At 36.6% G+C, this 19,572-nt stretch overlaps 1 protein-coding gene across 4 annotated transcripts in view; it reads left to right on the top strand.

Annotated features, from left to right (window-relative positions):
* The window catches only part of LOC109046140 (beta-1,4-galactosyltransferase 2-like), a 114,378-nt gene extending 98,832 nt beyond the window's left edge, over nucleotides 1-15,546 (top strand). For all 4 annotated transcript variants that reach the window (XM_042775843.1, XM_042775837.1, XM_042775831.1 and 1 more), the window contains 2 exons: nucleotides 8,410-8,514; nucleotides 13,765-15,546. In XM_042775843.1, the coding sequence (XP_042631777.1) occupies nucleotides 8,410-8,514; nucleotides 13,765-13,915 (256 nt within the window). In that variant the 3' untranslated portion in view covers nucleotides 13,916-15,546. The remainder of the gene's footprint in view (nucleotides 1-8,409; nucleotides 8,515-13,764) is intronic.
* The last annotated feature ends 4,026 nt before the right edge of the window (nucleotides 15,547-19,572 follow it).

Genomic DNA, 19,572 nt, shown 5'->3' with positions numbered 1-19,572 from the left:
GCTGTCTTTACTGGATGCGGTGTGGCACGGCATGACACCACAAATCCCTGACAGTAAACTGCTGCCATGTTCTATTTATGATGTGCTGACACAAATTTCAAAAGGGGATCATAGTGCTGGCGCAACATTGTGATGTCTATCAGCCATCAGCGATGGAAGATGGCATCGTCTATCTGCCCAACCCTAGTCGTTACCAACATAGTTCAATGATTCTGTGTTTCCTGAGACCATAGTTCAAATGAACATTTGCAAACAGCATCGCAAATTTATGTGGTAGGAACTACAGCTCTCAACCTGTGATTAGAAGCATAATTTCATGTTAGTAAGATATATGGACTTAAATAAATTATGCTTTTGGGCACAATAAAGCAAGCTAACATGCAGTACAATCTATATCTTCCATTCTATTTAAATATATATATATATATACATTTTAATCAGTATATTTTTGACGATCAATATTGTTTTATCGTTTTTGATGAGTGCACATGTGCATAAATGCCTAAGGCTACATTTACACTTTAGTTTCATTTTAGTTTGAAAACTCCGGGGTTGTGTTTCTGTGTAAATGGACCAAAACGGAGACTTTTGAAAACGATGGCGTGGCTGCCAACATTCACTCTGTGTATCCTTGATGACCGTATAAACAATCACATCATGCTTATTGTTGCATCTGCATGAATGGTCATGTGACGGGGCTTTAAGGAAACCCCGGCATATGACGTCAGAGGGAACCCGCGATGAATCAAACATCAAATAAAGCAAAATGACAGGGAACAAAACATAGTAAATTAATCATCAGGTGTCATGTTGTACACAGCAGCATCTCAGAGATCTCGATTAATTAATTAATCATTTAATTAGCAGAAGTTATTACTCCACCACATGTGTGTGACATCATTAACAATGGCCCTAAATTGTGGAGATGCGGACGGAGATGCGACCATTTTCAAGGAAACAGTCATGACTGGCTAGTTCGTTTCCACAACAATGCATTGTACTATGGTGGTTAATCAGTGAGTTATGTCATTGTACTGGAAACGCACCCCTGTATGATCAAAAACAACTTTAAGTTCGGTAATTTATGTTCATTTCGGCATTATCAGGAACAAATACTACTGATTGCGCAGGCCTATTTGCCAACTTCAGAGGGTTTAAACTTAGAATTTGTTCTACAAAATACTTTGAGGCCACTGTAGTTGACTCAGTCTATGGCTTTGAAATATTACTAAAGGATGAATAAGGATGAAACCTTAACAGACAGAGTGGCGATATAGTGGCCTAAAGTGCAGTCAGCTTTTAGCAGTCATTCAAAGACAAGATGTAAGAGTGAATGGCATGTGGACCCAGCTGTGCGTTCTGCTTCAGATTCCCCATCTGACTGGTGGAGAGACACGGACAGACTCTGACGCTCGCCCATTTCAGTCCTCTGGGTGAAAGTTTACTTGAACATACTGTCACTTCTCTGGAACCAGTTTGCTTGGACTCCAGGGACTCCCAGTGCCTGTCAGAACATCTTCCTCTCTTCCCATATCTTTGAAGGTCAGCAGTCTGACAGCTTGAGTCCAAGTGCCAATGGACATCCTTTTCTGCAAGCTCGAAATTCTGCAGCCTGGCTTCTTAAAATCTGTAAGTGTGTGCGGATGTGCCCCTCTGCCATTGCTGCTTTAGAAGAGACACGTTGTTTGTATCTGGCCTGTCTCTGTGTTCTGGGTTTTTAGTTTGTGAAGGCAGCTGGCATTAGTGTGCAGAATCTTAGTTTCTTGCTGTAGTGTCCCTTATAGCCAAGGAAGAACTTGTGGCAATCCTGTTCAAAGATGCTGCATCGATACAGAGTAGCTATGGTCAGCCGCTATTGGTGAGAAGCTCCTGCAGCCATTTCTGTCCTTGGTTTCTGACAAAATGTATGACAAATTCAGAGGGGTCATTTTCCAGCTACACTGAAACTGTTGTTTGTCATACCTTTTGTCTCTTGATGAAAATATATATATATAATTAAAAACATTTATTAATATATATACTTTTTCTATATTCATTCATTTAATTAAAAATATTTTTTAATATATATATTTTTTCTATATCACACGATCCTTCAAAAATCATTCTAATATTCTAATTTGATGCTTAAGAAACATTTCTTATTATCAATGTTGAAAACATGTGGAAACCTTGATTACTTTAATCTGGATCCTTTGATTAATAGATCAAAAGAATCGATCTATTTATTTTTTGTAGAAATGTTTTTTTTACAGTAACTTTTTTATCAATTTAATGTGTCCTTGCTGAATAAAAGTAATAATTTAATAATAAAAATGTTAATGAAACCAAAATTTTGAATAGTAGTATTTTTATATTTATATTTAGTTCACTATTTCAATACAGTTCTAATTTTTTCTAATTTTTTTTTTAAGAATGCTTTATTTATTAATTTTAGTGTGTTGTTACAAAAAGAGTGCATTTACCATATGACTTAAACATTCTGATTAGCAAGTGACTTAAACGGGTCATATGATGTGATTTCAAATTTCCCTTTCTCTTTGAAGTGTTACAAGCTCTTGGTGAATAAAGAAGATCTGTAAAGTTGCAAACACTAAAGTCTCAAATCCAAAGAGATATTCTTTATAAAAGTTAACACTCGTCCACGCCCCCCTGCAACAGGTCATTCTAACACGCCCCCACATATCTACATTAGTATGAGGGAAGATTTGCATAACATCGCCCAGATGTTCACGCAAAGAAAGAAGGCGTACCTTTTATTCTCGTTGTAGTATTGTTGTTGCCACCACTGCCATGTCCTATAGACGCTGTGTGTTTCACTGTGAAAGAGAAACTACTTTGTTTGGCCTTCCAAAAGAGGATGATATCCACTTCGTCATGCCTGGGGCTGATCCGTGCTGGTCAGTGGTCACTGAGGAAATACATCAACTTTGTACTGTGGATCGCTGAATCCATGGACAAAGCGGTGTCCAGCCCAGGGTCGTCCCATCCTCCTTCCACAATACCAAACGGCTCACTCTAATACAACCCGCCTGCCACAAAGTTCTCAAGCCGCCCGTGGCTCACTCAAGGCCGCAGTGTGTGACGCTGTTTCATTGAGAAAGCAAAACGACCTTGTTTTTGCCTTCCAAAAGAAAACACGACTAGAAATCATGTTTATACAGTATCACGTTTATTATGGGTTTTATGTTTGTGTCTCGTCACTCCAGACAGACAAGGCATCACAATATGTTAAGAGGCGTAACATTTCCGTCACACGCTTGAGGCATTCAGCCAATCACAACGCGCTGGATAACTGACTAATCACAGCACACCTTGCTTTTCAGAGCGATGAGCCTTGTAAAAATCGACGTGTTTCAGAAGGCGGGGCATAGAGGAGAAACAATAATGTACAGTATGTAGAAACTAATGTGGTTTTTTTTTACCTTAAACTGCACAAACACATTTCATTACACCAAATACACAAAATAATGTTCTTTTTAGCAGCATCATATGACCCCTTTAACTGAGGTTCATTTGAGCTTTCTCATTTAAAACAGAAAAAAAAATTGGCAATCAATTTTATAGTTTACTGTTAGTTTACTGTTGTAACTTCACATCAAAGACAAAGTACACATTTAATTCATTCTTTGCTCAATTTTTCAGTATTTCTGTATTTATGGTCATTATCTAGACAGCAGCCATACAGTATCAAACTCCAGATGTTCACAGTTCTTTGTTTTTGTTGTCAAGGAGTAGATCATTTATTGTTTTTAAAATGATAAGTCACCTGAAGAGGCATTATCTATAAAACATTCTTAATGGAAAGAGCAGCCACTATCATGCTCTGCAAGCTGGACAGAAGGTCATCGCTGCATGCACTGGTAGAGTGAAGTCATTGTGGATAGAAATAGCCCAGAGGGACGAGTGTGAGGGAGGATAGTGGACTCAGATGACTGTGTCCTGGCCTCATGCACAGCAAATGTTCCATCCGACTGGCTTGAAACAAAAAGCAAATTTGAGAAAAAGCTTTTGAAGAATTTAGCTCTCCCCCCTGGTCATGTGGACAGAGAAATAGCCTGTCATTCTTTCTTTGATTTTCAACATCTGTGTAGTTGGAGAGGATGGAAGCCCTAGAGGGACATTTCCCTTTACAATTCAGTAAGAACGAGACAGTGGAAGGCAGTAGACAGGTGTGCTCTACTGTGGATTTTAAGTTGAAAATGAATAGTTATGAATTACTCTTGAGAAGACTGGACTTAAACGAGGAATCTGTTTTTGACAGCATTCAACGACAGCATTCAATGATCCCAGTTTGAGTCTGTGCAACTCCATGGACATGTGGAGATACATGACTTCAGCATCAAGAATGCATATTTAAAAGGTTTTGGTGGTGTTTATAGCAGACAATGTTGGTAAAATGCTGAACAGTGATGGTCTTGTTGTTTTTCTTGGCTCATTATGTTAATGTGCAAAGTAACTTTATATTTCCAAGATAATATTGACAACTACCTGATTTTAAGAACATAACCAACAATATAACCTGGTCATATGATTATGGATAACACAAAGTAACTAACTAAATAAATGTATGTATGTTTGTTTGTATGTATGTATTATATAAGGGGCGAGTGAGAGAGAACTTTACTTGAATCAGTTGAATGAATGACTAAATGACTCGCTCATTAAAACAGTAATTTGCCGCCACCTACTGGTGGGTTGGTTTCATATTTAAAAGTATCATATCATTACATTGCATTTCATTTGAATGGTAACAACTCTACAGTTTCATATTATTCTAACTGAATTAAATGAAGCAATGTAATTTTATGTGAAAGATGACACATTTAATAAGGTTAGGGGGAAAAAATTATAAACATAGTGGGAAATGACATCTGTTATACACAGCAACTCATTTCTACCTCTTTCCTTCATCTTTCCATAGAGCACTTTATTTTTAGAGTTGTTTAAGTGAGAGAACATCTGTAACTTAGTCCAGATTAGGGGAATTGTAATGATTAATAATTTATTTGCATTGAAAAAAGTAGATTTTTGTTTGTATATGCTGTCAATTATAGCTCTTAAAAAGAAAATCGAAACTGGCAGCTCACACTTGCAAACAAATCGGAAAACGGTCTCTGCCGAGAAAATTGCAATCGGTGCATCTCTTAAATAGTTTAAATGTCATTTGTCATTTTATTTTTAAAAGGCACTCCTAGTCCTCCATAAAATGAGTCCGATTTATTAAACAAAGGCTATTAAATATTGTTTTATGTGTTTTTGTAAATATTAGGGATCATATAATATGTACTCTGCAGCTGTCACGGTGCACACAGCGTGGAGGAGCGAGGAGACATAGAATAACTTAAATAGTCTTCAATAAATTTAAACATGGGATATTCCAACACGAATGGTTGAGCATGAACATGAAGTAACACAGAGAACATAACGAGTGAACAAAAGAAGGAGAACTGAACAGGCAGGAACTAATATACAGTGGATGATTACAAAACACAGGCGCCGGGGATTAATTAATTGAACTTAACAAGGACAGGAAGGTGATCAAATAAGGAAAGACAGGAACCAAACAGAAATCACGAGGAAAACCATAACAAAACAAACTGAACATTAGACAGCAGCCAGCACTACAGTAGTTTCTATTCCACACATTTAATGGGAGAGAAAAACAGAGCGAGGGAAGGAGAGTGTGTTTGGGGAGGGGCTGTAATGGAAAAAGAGATCCAGACAAGGTCAGTCGGTTTGCCATATTGTATGACCACTCCTCTGTCCCTCCCTTTCGCTCTCTCTCACTTTTTCCCTCGCTTTCCTCACCTTCTGTCTCTCTCTCCCTTTATGTCTGACCTGTCTTTTTTCTGCTCCTCTCCCATTTCTGCTTTGCCAGCAAGCCATGAAGTAATATTAACGATTCCAATTCTCCTCCACTCTGAGAGTCTAATCCAATTAAATGAACTGCAGGAAGGAAGAAAGAAATGACTTATAGAAAAATTCTCAGTTAATCCAGTCAAAGACTATCGGACAAAACAGATCAGTCAAAATTATTAATCATTACATCAGCATTCAGACAAACATTCCCTTAATCACAAAACTGATTTGTTGGCTAATAGAGACACTGAGTTATTTCATCATGTACCACTATTATGGTACAATAGTGATGCTGTTTGCTTTTGTTTTGTATGAGTAATGAGTGTTTCCCCACCTGTTTTCCACTTTTGCTCTCTTCCTGCAGGTGTTTTAATGCATTTTCTTGCTTCCAAGGCTGAGGTTAATTTAGTAGCATCTTTTGTTTGTTCCTAAAAAAAAACTAATTTTTCTATGTAGTGGCAAGGAAGTAACAAAACATCAAGATATTTGCCATAGTCTTTAATGGCACAGCATTTTGCTTTTCCCCCCCAATCAGACAACTCTTAAAAACGTGGCAGCCCAAGAGTAATCACAACTGTCTGAGCCAAGTGTGAAAGGCCAGAGGTTCAAGAAACACTGCTGCGAATGAATCGCCCAGTAGGATCTGAAAATGCTCAGCGAATAAATGCTGTAATATGTGTGTATAATGTGCATAATAATGAACACAAATCCAGCTCCAAGGCATTTAACCCTCACCTTACTTGAGGCTCACAGCTGTTAAGCCAAATTACTGCAGGTGTCCATGAACATGAGCCAACCAAACAGTAATTACCAACATGGATACAGTTATTGGAGTTTTTTTTTTTTTTTTTGTTATTTTATTTTTTTAATCTCCTTTAGATACCTGGAGCTGAACCGATTCCAGCCAACCTGCTTCAAATCAGAGCAGATGAGCTAAAAATAGCTTGATTAGAATCAGCCTCACACCGGGAACGAGGTTGAACAAGATTCAGACATGAGGAATTTCACAATTAGGCAAGGTTCTTACACTGCAAAAATATATCAGTCTTGTTGTCCTGTAAAATAAATGTACAATTTGTTTACAACTGTGTAAGATATATAATGTTTATGTGGACATTTAACATGTTAATACTTCAGTACTGATATCATATAAATACCATAGAATATATGAATATGATTATCATACTGTGCAATGAAATCATTTGGTGTTTTCACTCAGAAATGTAATAAGTAGTTATAAAAAAGCATCAGTAACACATTAAAATAAACATGATTTGGTTTAGTTTTTTTTTTTTTTTTTTTTTTTTTTTTTTTTTTTGTAAAAAGTACTCTAGTAATCTTTTATTACAACTTTAGGGGAAAGGTAAGGTAAGGTACTTTCTATAATCCTTAATGCACCATCTTGTTTACAGTTGATTTAATATTTAGAATGAACTGGTTAAAAATCACTAAATAAATGTATATGTAAATATGGTGATTAGTCACTGTCACGCATTTAGTTTGGTCCTCAGTGACATTTATAAATCCACTCTCCAGTGCGTTCTCCTTCATTGTTTACATTGTCTTTTCTCTCATTATAATCTCAGGCTCTCAGAAGTCTCCGTTTGCTTTCTGGGTCAAGAATTCCCAGAGATTACCTTCAATCCTCCGAGCTGCATTATTTATAACAAAGGCCTTGCTCTTGGATTATTAGGATGATGTATATAAAAAATGGAATAAATCATAAAAGCCCACACAAACACACACAAATAGGCATGCCCTTTTTCTCTTCGGAAGGATTTCCATCTAATCAAATAAAGGCGTCATCCCTCGGAAATGCAGCGCGGGGCTCAGATCTCAAACGACACGATGCTCACATGACAAACATAAGATTTGCACTAATGCCAAGACCTTGAGCCAAGCAGGGAGATTAGAATGGTTGGATTGTTCAAGCAATCCTGAGTCGCTCTAAGCTGTAGTTACTCAAACAAATGGGATTGTACTCCAGGCGGGGTGTGTGTGGAGCTGCCTGGTCTGGCTGCTCTCTTAAGCAAACGTTCCCGACACAGTTCTCAGATACTGACTTTTGTTTTGTTTTGTTATTCATTCTGCCTTGTTAACGAGTCTTTGATTAGCAGTTGCTGCTTCAAGTTCATTGTTTGTTAATTTGTGAAAGCCTCAGATCTTTGATAGTAATGTCAAACTACAAACTACTGTCTACTTCAGTACCACATAGGAAATAAATGATCTTTTAAGTGCGCACAAAAGATGTGTCTGAATATGCATATTTTTATTTAGATATAATAATGGAGACATAATAATAATAACACATTGTTTTGTTATTATTATTATTAATATTATTATAAAAGTATGAGAATGTGGACACACAAATGAAACAAACAGAAAGTGTTTTTGAGAATTTGAGCTGGGTGATGCCCTCTCTCCTCCAAACCATAGCTATGACAATCATTAGACGATGTTGTGACTGTGTGAAGCCAATCAGTCAGTCAATATAAAACCTTATACACTCTAACCATACGTTTTCTTTATTGTTCTCCCCCTTTCTGTCAGAATCACACTAAATGGGATGAAAGTGTCCCGGCCTGATGTGAGAATCGGCCGCTACAGAATGATCAAGCATGAGAGAGACAAGCACAATGAGCCAAACCCCCAGAGGTAAGACCCTTTTCTCCTGCCACCTCATCTCTGTGTGGTGTGAATGCACCCGCCCCGCCTGTGCCTGAATGCTTAAGATTCACAAGCTCTAGGATGTGTTAAATCACACCACTTATCCTATTCTTGTGACTTATTGATCTAAAGCAAAGCAGAGCCCTTTGCTTTGCAGATTTATAAGACATATATAAGACAATTTCGCTGCTCCAAACACAAGCATGGTCTTCACCCGCGTATGTTTCATTTGCAAACCGGTCTTCATGTCTTGTTCAACCTGCTTCACTAGAAAGACCATGCTGTACAATCAGCAAGTTTTGATGATGAACAGCATCGTCTTGTCTGTTCTACCAGCTAGATTAGCACGAAACCAGCACTAACCAGACTGGACCTAATCTAGTTTCAGCACTGAATTGCCATTTAAATTATTTCTGTGCTATTTTGCTTCTTCATTCAACACTCTTAACATAGGATAATGTTCAGGTTCATGTTCATACATCACAGTTAACGGGAGATATATGTTTGAATTAAATCTTATTAAAAGTAATGTTTTTTTTTTTTTCATTTTTGACAGGACATTGTTGTTAATCTCAATAGCAGAATCACTGATGAAAATGTTTGTTTTTTTCATCAACAATAACAAAAAAGACATGTTGATAATTAAAAATTTTAATTAAGGCTATTGATAAAAATATGATATACTTGAATTTAAAGCCAGTGAATTGTATCACTTTATTTGGTTCATATTTTGTTAATTTTATATCTTACATGTTTGATGTTTATATGTATATTTTTCTTTTTTTTTGTTTTCCCAGTTTATTATTTTTATTATTATCATTATGTTTGATTTGTAACTTATATCAATGTAACTTCTATATTTTTACACATTGTCAGTTAAAAGGGAATTATTATTATATATATATATATATATATATATATATATATATATATATATATATATATATATATATATAGCCATTTTGTTTAGTAAAATATGGCAAATGTAATACTGACTAAATTTTGTAAACATTTTAGTCAAAAATTTTTTAAAAAAACTATTACCATGTAACAGTGTAGTATTCCACCCAGTTAGTCACCCTTGCTAGTTTGTTGCATTGCAAACTTTGTCCAGCTTTTGTCACTCAGATACCTGGGGCTGCAAGATAGTTTCATCTTTAAGACCTATTCAGCTTCCTAAATATGATTGTGTGTGTTTATGCCAGCTGGCGGAGGTTCTTAATGCATGAATAGCTCAGACGTCACCGGGTGTAAAATAGCCAAATCAATGAGTCGATAAGCCCATCCGTGGACGCTGGGCTGCGAGCCAGATCGTTCCCAGGTAGAAAAGCTTCACAGCAGAGCAACTAATTGCAAAACGATTCCTGCAGTTGCAGGTTGGTCCACTGTTTCTTGGTGGTTGTCAATCTTGGGAGAGCTCTGAGCGAAATGGCAAGACAGAAGCAAAAGAAATGTCATTAAAAGTTAGGATTGGTCTTTTCTCTGGTAGGAGGTTTCACTCAGCTCTCACTGTGCAAAGATAAGAGTCAGTGATTTATTCTCTTTTGCTCAGTTTCATTCTCATTCTCTTTTCCCTTGATCTCTTTCTCATTCACTCACTTACTGTCTCTCCATTTATGTCCTGCTCTTCCTCGTTCTTTTTGTCTTTTTTCCTACAAGTGGCTCAGACAATTGAAGTAATGAGCGCGGCCCACCCCGAGAGCCGCTAGCGCATGCTAAACTCATTTCTGCTGGAGAGGACAGAAGAACGCCGGGTAGAAATGAATGAGGTGTCTATGCTGAAGTTAATGAATTGAAACATGCCACGCTAAAGCGGGTCGTTTGTCACAGACAGGTCGTTTGTTTGTGTTCTATCTCAAACGGGAAAAATGATGCAGAGTGGATCGCTGAGATCCACATTTGGTACAAGCATCAGACCGGAAAATGTGCACTTTATTGTTTGCGGAAACATTTTTTTAATGCTGTTCAATTAACCCAGGACTCCTCTAAGGAAAAAGCAGGCTACAGTGAAGGTTATATACCTACAAATGAATAAAAAATATTACGTATTTGTTATTATAATTATATATATATTTGAAATAATTGTCCACTGAAACATTTTTTTAAATGCTCTTCAATTACCACAGGGCTCCTAAGGTTATATACTTAATAAATAAATAAATATAAGTATGCAAGTCAGAAAAAGCTTTACTTAAGTGCACCATTTACTCTAAGTGTGCTAACCAAGTGACCCAATCTGTATGATGATGAACATCCACAGACTGATGCAGACATGGGCACTGCGGCTTGATGACAATCAATATATCAGGAAGTGCGGTCAGAGATTGATGAATCTCGACGGTATCCTCTGAAACACTCCCTGACTCTGCCGGGGCTGATATACAGTAACCCACCCAGACACGCATCAGTGTAGGTGGCAGAGTCACAACTCATTTGGGCATCTGATTAATAATTGATTAGCACCATAACAGGAATAATGGGAAGTCATTTAGAGTATGATCCTTTCCTCTCTAGATTTTATTGCCTCCATTAGAGGCTTGTGGGGATTATTCTAAGATGGCTGTTTTGTACATGATAAGAGGTTTAGTCTCAAACATAACTGCCTCTTAAAACTGAGCTGGAAATTTGATGAAGAAAGCTGATTTGGGAATGCTGTGGAATACTGGATTTTATTTATACAGCACTTTCAAAAATTATCTATATTGTTTCTCATACTTTATAATATAATATAATATGTTATAATATATAAATTTTGGCCTTATTTCCTTAGGAATTTGTTTAGAACTGAAGGGAGGACAGTGTAATAGTGTACTGTAGTTTGCATATAGTAGTTAAAAATTTATTCTCAAGAGCTTTTTCTGGCTTTTAATTGACTCTGTTGCCACTCAAAGTCTCCAGTGTCACATGATCCTTTAGATAATCATGCTAATATGCTGATTTGGTGCTCAACGAATATTTCTAAGTTAACTGTTATCAAAGTTTAAAACAGTGATGCTTAATATTATTGTGGAAACTGATGGAATTTCTCAATTTCTTTGTTTAATAAAAAGCTCAAATGAACAGCATTTATTTGAAATAATTTTTTTTGTAACATTATTAATCTTTTTACTGTCACTTTTGATCAATTTAATGCATCCTTGCTAAATAAAATAAATCATATCTTTATATATATATATATATATATATATATATATATATATATACATTTATAAAGAAAATTTTACTAACGCAAACTTTTAAATGATAATTTATGTTTTTGTAAAATGGCAGATGATACTTCCTGCTCCATTTAGGTTGTGGTAATTTCAAGTTCCCAGTTTTGTTTTATTTTCCTGTCACACAGGTTTAGGTCATTTGTTTTTAAGACTTGCTGCATGGAGATGCAGTATGACTAAGAAGAGTAAGTGGCTGCGTTCTCCAAGCACACCCTTATTTAAAAAGAAGAGTTGTTAGACTTGATGAATGGCTGTCCTCTCCTCAGCTCTGTTACTACCGCAGCCATCTTTGTTTGGTCACTCCGCAGAAGACCATCAGCCTCCATAATGAGATGTTTTGCTTGCCGGAGGAACCAGGCTTCTATTCATCAACTTTCCTTAGTGCTGCTGCACATGAATATTAATTCTAGTTCAGTGTGAGCCTTCTCAAATACTCTAATTTCATTCAAGAAGTGTGCGTAAATCATTATCTGCGGACTCTTTAATGGCCTTCGTGGCACCTACATTGATATGGAAGTTGATAGCTTCACATAAATCAAGCTACCTTTTAACGGACAACTTGAACTCTCTTTCCTACTTTTGTGGCATTTTTCAGAGTAAATGTGCTATGTATTAGTACAGTTCTTCTTTGGTTAAGACTGAAATGTATATCATTTTAAGTGTCTTAAGGGATGGAAGGTTAAGATGTAATATAAAACACTGCTGGGGATGCAGAGTTCCTGAATACTCCTGTACTTTGCTTTTTTTCTAGCTGAGCTCATTGAACTTAAGGAACCTCTCATTTTATTGATAAACCATGGGAGTCTGATACTCTTATATCTCTTTTTCTCTTATTTTTCAGTGCCCACAGCACAAAGCTCATTTCTTTTTTCTTTTCTTTTTTTACCTGTATTATAGTGTAAACAATGTCTTAGTATGTAACATACGTGTTTAAATATGGTAAATGTGGTTTATTGGGTTAATGTCTGTTTTGATTCGGAGGAAATCTTGTGAGGCCTATTTGTTTTTCCCTTGCAAGAATGATGCTCTGTGCACCTTTATAAATGTTATTTCACCCCCTGCTGGTTGTCATTGGTATGCATTTAAGTGATCCATTTTATGATACTTAAATTTGTTTGACATTATACCTTTTTAGTGACTTACAAGATGTGTTTTATCAGTACAACCATTTGTTTGGAGTCAAACCAGTGAGTTCTAGCTCTGAAACACGTTGTTTCAAAGCTGTATGTCATTCTTTCCTTGAAACACAAAATATGAATTTTGAAAGAAACTACTTCTTTTTTTTTTTTTTTTTTTTGAGTGAACATGGGCTGTCAAGCTCCAGATAGACACAAAAGCACTATAAAAGCACCAAAAAATATCAGTCCCTTGAAGCCAAATTATATTTTTGTGCTATGAAAAGACCCAAAATGAATGCTTTGAGCTGATAACCTTAACTTGCAGCTCTCAAATCAAAGATGGCACCTGTGGCGCAGGTCATGGCATTTAGTTATGAAACAGTGTCATTGAGGTTATTGACTTTCAACCTTGACCATGGCTGCCATATTTAATCTGAGAGCTGCAGATTAAGAAGGTGAAGATTATTTTGTGGTCAGAAAAAAAAATGTGCTTGTAACTGGGGCAGTACAATTAAAGAATCAAATTTGTACCTTATCTTCCTCCAAAAGTTGCATATTAGTGCCTTAGAGTAGTCATAGTTGCCCTTAAGGTTCTACTATGAACCTTTTAGGGGTTAATAAAGTACAAAGAAAATGTCTCTTTGAGGGTGGTCCACCAGTTAAATGCTGCTGAATCCTTAAAAGTAATTTTTTTTTTTATGCACATGTTCTAAGAGTGTTGGAATATAGTGCATGAGATGTATAGACCACATATATGGTTTATTTGCACTGCCTTTTTGTCCTTTATAAAGACATACTGTCATTGTATAGAAAAATGGTCCAGTTTTTAAGCCTTTTTGTATCCTAAATGTTTCTGAAAACCATGACGCAGCTAATACTGTTTGTGCTTCTTCTTCTTTTTCCAGGTTCAGTAAGATCCAGAACACTAAGAACACCATGAGGAAAGATGGGATCAGCTCACTGATGTATAGAGTTGTGTCTGTGAAGAAATATCCACTCTACACCAACATTTCCGTAGAGATCGGCAAGCCTCCTCCTAGACCTCTCAAAGGATAGAGAACAACCGGGTCTTGACCGAGGATGCCATGACCTTCTTAAAGTTCAGCACACAAACACACACACACAAGCTCTGCCCAGGATCACCTTCCTATGATAATGCAGTGGTATGCTGAACAGGTTCGTTCTCAGGAATACGTGGAAGCTTGATGTGGATCCATCGATGTACTGTAGATTCATATGCTGATCCAGATCAAGATGTGCACAGTGTTTGGAGGGACGGGAATATCATCATCATACTCCAGTGGCTGTTTTATTCAGACCTTGAGGATCAGTACAAGCTTTTAGGCTCTTAACAGGAAGGTTGTTGAGTTCTGATTTTTGGTAAGTGACATTTATCTGTGAAGAACAGCCTGGTCACTTGATGTAAATCAATCAGAACATACTGTACATTTCAAAAGCGAATGTGTCTTTGTACCTGCGATCCTTGCAGTGTTCAATCTCTTCTTTCGTATCTCAGATGTTGGTTGATCATGTGAGGTTGATAAATCGGTGCTTGAGGTTGGCTCCTTTGGACTGTGTCTCTATCTCTCTCTTGAGCTCTTTTATTTTGTATTGTCTTTTGGGACTAAGCTGAACTTCTCACTTCTCAGCATTTCTGGGGATGAAACCCTCATTAGGATGTCTTCATGGGAACTTGGGAGACAATTTTGTGTGTGATTAGACTGGATCTGGACTAGTCCTACAAGCACATGACTGTGTCAGTCAATATGGTATGAATGGATCACCGCAGTATATCCTCTGGCTGCCGTGTAGATGCCTGGAGAAACAGCTGTTACTTTCGCTGAGAGATAGAGGAGCTTCTGCAGGAGTTACTCATGATCAAACCTCTGTATCTATCATCACCTGCTCAAAACTGACTGTGCTACGAGCCACTCTTTCTTTGTTTACTTTGATTTGCCTGAAAGATTCATATTTAGATCTGTCATATATTAAGGATGAAGTTAGCGATGGGTGCTTTTATCAAATAATGCCCATATCATTCAGTTTTAGAGTCTATCACCCCGCTTTGATAATCATCTATGGAGGTGTTATTTAAATGAGGCTCTGCTATGTCCAATATCAAAAAAAAAAAAAAAATTCACCCAGGGTCCAAAATCAACATTTTTCCACACCTTCCAAATCAAGTGAATTAAAACATTTACCACTGTAATTATTTCTTACAGGCCATAAATCAATATTGCCATTTTTTATAAAAATATATTTTTATCTCTCTGGCAAGGGAATTATTATTAGCTGTCTTTTTTGCATATTTGTAAGAGCACAGTTCACTAAGAAGTTTTTTCAGCCTTAACTGCGCAATAAAAACAAGAAGACCTGTAATTTTGTTCCGTTATGTTTTTGTTTTGATAGCTTAATATGAAGAATATTTATAAACTACCCTTCAAATGTTTGGGGTTAGTAAGATATATTTGAAGAAATAATACTTTTAGTCAATGAATACTTCTACGTTGTTATAGTTTAAATTTCAAATAAAAGCTCCTTAGAATTTTCGTTCAGCAAAGATGTTTTCAACATTGGTAACAATGAGAAATGTTTCTTGAGCGCCAAATCTGTGTATCAGAATGATTTCTGAAGCATCATGTGACACTGAAGACTGGAGTAATGGCTGCTGAAAATCTAGCACAGGAATCAATTAAAAATATATTAAAACAAAAAAAAAAGGTTATTTTAAATTCTAATAATATTTCACAATATTACTGTTTTTACTGTACTGTATTTTTGATCAAATAAATGCATCAGTAGAGAATTCTTTCAAAAACGTTAAACAATCTTACCAGCCCCACACTTTTCAACCGAGTTCAGGAGGACAAAAAACTTCATAGATAAAATCAAAAACATAAATCTAGTTTCCATAATTTTCATCATCTGTCATTTTCATGTTGATTTTCACTTGCATTTGGTGTTTGGCTAATGTTAAAGGGATAGTTCACCCAAAAATGAAAATTCTGTCATTAATTAATCATCCTCATGTCCACATGAATGTTACACATCTCCAAATCCGTAAGATCTTCGGACCAGAAATTAAGCTATTTTTGATTAAATCCGAGAGCTTTCTGACCCTGCATAGATAGCAAGGGAACTACCACATTCAAGGCCCAGAAGGGTAGTACATCGTTAAAATAGTCCATGTGGTCCATCACTGGTTCAACAATAAAACAATAAAAATAAAATAATACAACAATCTTTCAAATAAAACAAAAATAAACACCCATTAAAAAATCATAAACCACAACGTCAAATTACACCGCCATTCATAAGTACCAGGACGCATGCCAGAGATTGTCTTACTATAGGGAGATGAGAGGGTCTGTATTACTTAATATTGGAGAAAGCATAACGTCAACTTGGATCCTGTGTGCCTTAATAACCAATCACATTACAGCCTTGACGTCACTGAGTTTCAGTCAGAGTTGTGCGACACTCAGTCGCCGTTTACGGATACCATAAGAATGAATGAGAAATGCGGTAAACTGAATCCCACCTGTCACAAAAAGTCAGTAACTTCTCTTATAAAACGGCATTTTTTTTTCTGGTGTAAGCTCTAAAAATAGCTCAGTCCAAAAGTTTTTAGTAGGTTTTTCAACTTTTGCATCCTACTGAGTGCCTGGACCTGGATTTTTTTCCAAATTCTTTCTCACCAAAAGTATTGCTTAGTGTAAAAGATGTTGGAGATTAGCCAATAGGCTGTCGGTTCATTAAACTTCTTCTCTACTACTTCTTGGGGGGGGGGGGTCGTGGCCTAGTGGTTAGAGAGTTTGACTCCTAATCCTAAGTAGGGCTGTGCAATTAATTGAATTTGATTGTCATGCGCATCTCGTCACTAAAGACAGTCCCGTGATTAGTTCTAAATCAGCATCACCTGCTTTCACGATATCGCCTAATTTGTCAGTGAACTACGGCTCTGTGTAGTGAAAGCCGCTCCATCTGAAAGCAGGTGATGGTGATTTACTACTAATCACGGGACCGGCTTTACTGACGAGATGCACACGACAATCGAATGCGATTAATTGCACAGCCCTAACCCTAAGGTTGTAGGTTTGAGTCTCAGGCCGGCAATACCACGACTGAGGTGCCCTTGAGCAAGGCACCGATCCCCCAACTGCTCCCCGGGCGCCGCAGCATAAATGGCTGCCCACTGCTTCGGGTGTGTGTTCACTGCTGTGTGTGTGTTCACTGCTATGTGTGTGAGCACTTTGGATGGGTTAAATGCAGAGCACGAATTCTGAGTATGGGTCACCATACTTGGCTGTATGTCATGTCACTTAGTGAAGCCTCTCCTCTGTTGACATCCATTAAAAAAAAAAGGAACGGCCTCTGGTCTCCTTTCCCATGTACTGGCAAAGCGGAAGCATTAGCAGTATGTTTTTTCTTCTATAAAATTTGCAGCATTCCCTTCCATTCCCCTTCCCGCAAACAAGTCCATCACCACACTCGTAAACAAGGCGCAGCACATGCGTGTTCTACGTCTGCAGCATCACGTGCATGCGCTGTGGTACTCTTGTGAATGGCAGTGGACAGTGACAAGAAAGAGAAGAATTGTTGAACAAATAAAGTTTTATTTTTGTTTTCTTTGCACAAAATGTACAAAATGTATTCTTATAGCTTCGTAAAATTACGGTTGAATCCCTGATGTCATTACGATGTCCTTGCTACCTTTCTGGGCCTTGAACGTTTTAGTTGCGTTGCTGTTTATGCAGGATCAAAAAGCTCTCGGATTTCATCAAAAATATCTTCATTTGTGTTCCGAAGACGAACAAAGGTCTTGGGGTTTAGAACGACAGGAGGGTGACTAATTAATGGCAGAATTTTAATTTTTGGGTGAACTATCCCTTTAATTCTGGACCCTGTGTTCACCTCTTCTGAAACGATTTGAACTGTATTGAACTGCTTTTCTTTAGAATATTTTGCAAGCCACTTAAAGTTGTTTTACCGTTCCTTATTCCTTCTTCACCTTTTATTTTACTGCCTGAAAACACCAAGCTGATGCCTTCAGATGTTATATGAGGGGTAAATGTGAGGGGAGTTCAAGCTCTTTTTTTCTCTCTTATCGGCTTTTCTGCACCGTGTGTGGATGGTTCTTTGTGCTATAAACGATTCTTTCAGCCCAGCACAGAGGAAGTCATTAATGAGAGCCCAGCCACTCTCCCTGTCCTTTTTAAAATACACATTTCCTAGTCTTTCTCCTCATGCCTTTCATTTTATTCTCACCAACCCATTTCATTTCTGTGTGTGCTTTTGTGTTGTTTTAACTGCTGACCCAAGCAGTCACTATATCACCAACATTGTTTCCTTTTTTAAGTATTTCATCACGTCTGTCTCATGGGTACCATGACCTGTCAGTTATAAGTGCATCACTTTTGCCACGCTGATTTTTACATTGGCCATCAAGCAAAATAACGGTTAATACTTACCTGATGCAATATTGCCACAAGCCCCTTCATTTTTCCTGTAATAATAGCCTTAAAAGTTGACATCCATAGTTACCTTTATTTTTGAAAGATGCCCACTGTGCACATAGTTGAGTATATTCAAAACTATTCATTGATCATATTCAATCATTTTTTTTACTCTGTGACCTGCATTTTAAGTGCTGAGAAACAGCATTGTAGAATGCAGTGAAATTGAAACCTTCAACACAAATGAGATTTCAAGCCAATATCCTTATTAAAAAGACATTTTGCTCATCCTGAAATGTCTTGGCAAATGAAATAGAAATCTGTTTCTGTTGGAGTAAGATTTCCTTTCTTGAGTTCATGTATCAAGGCATGTATTAAATTGAAAAAAATGTTGCAGAGCGCATGTCATTTACATTATCTTAATTTTTCCGAAATGAAAAATGCAGTCCGTATGGTGTATACAGTGTGAGCAGAACAAAATCCAACATATTGAAGGCCTCACGCACATTGTTGCACGTAATCTGTCAGGCCTGATACAGCATGATAATGTATAATGTGTAGTCATTTTTCCCGAAACGTATTTTGATATCTTTTAAATTTAAAGTTGTACTCAGTCATTTTTATTGGTTGCACTGATTGATATGGCAGATTTATGCTACCGTGACTAATTTAAATGATTCAATAGGGCAGTTATCTTTCACATTCAACATTAAATTTCACAATCATTAACAATCAAAAGTGTTTTTTTATTTTTATTTTTTGACATTGGTACTTTTATTCAGCAAGGACGCACTAAATTGATCAAAATGGATTTTTTATTTAACTTTCAAATAAACGCTGTACTTTTGAACTTTCTATCTATCAATGAATCCTGTATCACTGTTTCCTCAAAAATATCAAGCATATTAGAATGATTTCTGAAGGATCAGATGACACTGAAGATTGGAGCAATGGCTGCTTAAAATTCGGCTTTGCAATCACATGAATAAATTATATTTTAACATTTAACATTCTTAAAATAGAAAACAGTTATTTTAAATTGTAATAATATTCCACAATATTAATGTTTTCACTGTAATTGTGATCTTGGTGAGCTGAAGAAACTTCTTTTACCTATCCAAAATGTTTTAAATATTAAATATTCACATTTATATATTATATATATATATATATATAAAATATATATATATATATATATATATATATATATATATATATATATATAATAATTACTGAGTGCACCTTTAAGGGATTCTA

This window comes from Cyprinus carpio, chromosome A2 (assembly GCF_018340385.1).
Source record: "Cyprinus carpio isolate SPL01 chromosome A2, ASM1834038v1, whole genome shotgun sequence".
NCBI classification, from domain to species: domain Eukaryota; kingdom Metazoa; phylum Chordata; class Actinopteri; order Cypriniformes; family Cyprinidae; genus Cyprinus; species Cyprinus carpio.
This window is presented reverse-complemented; position numbering and strand designations above follow the sequence as displayed.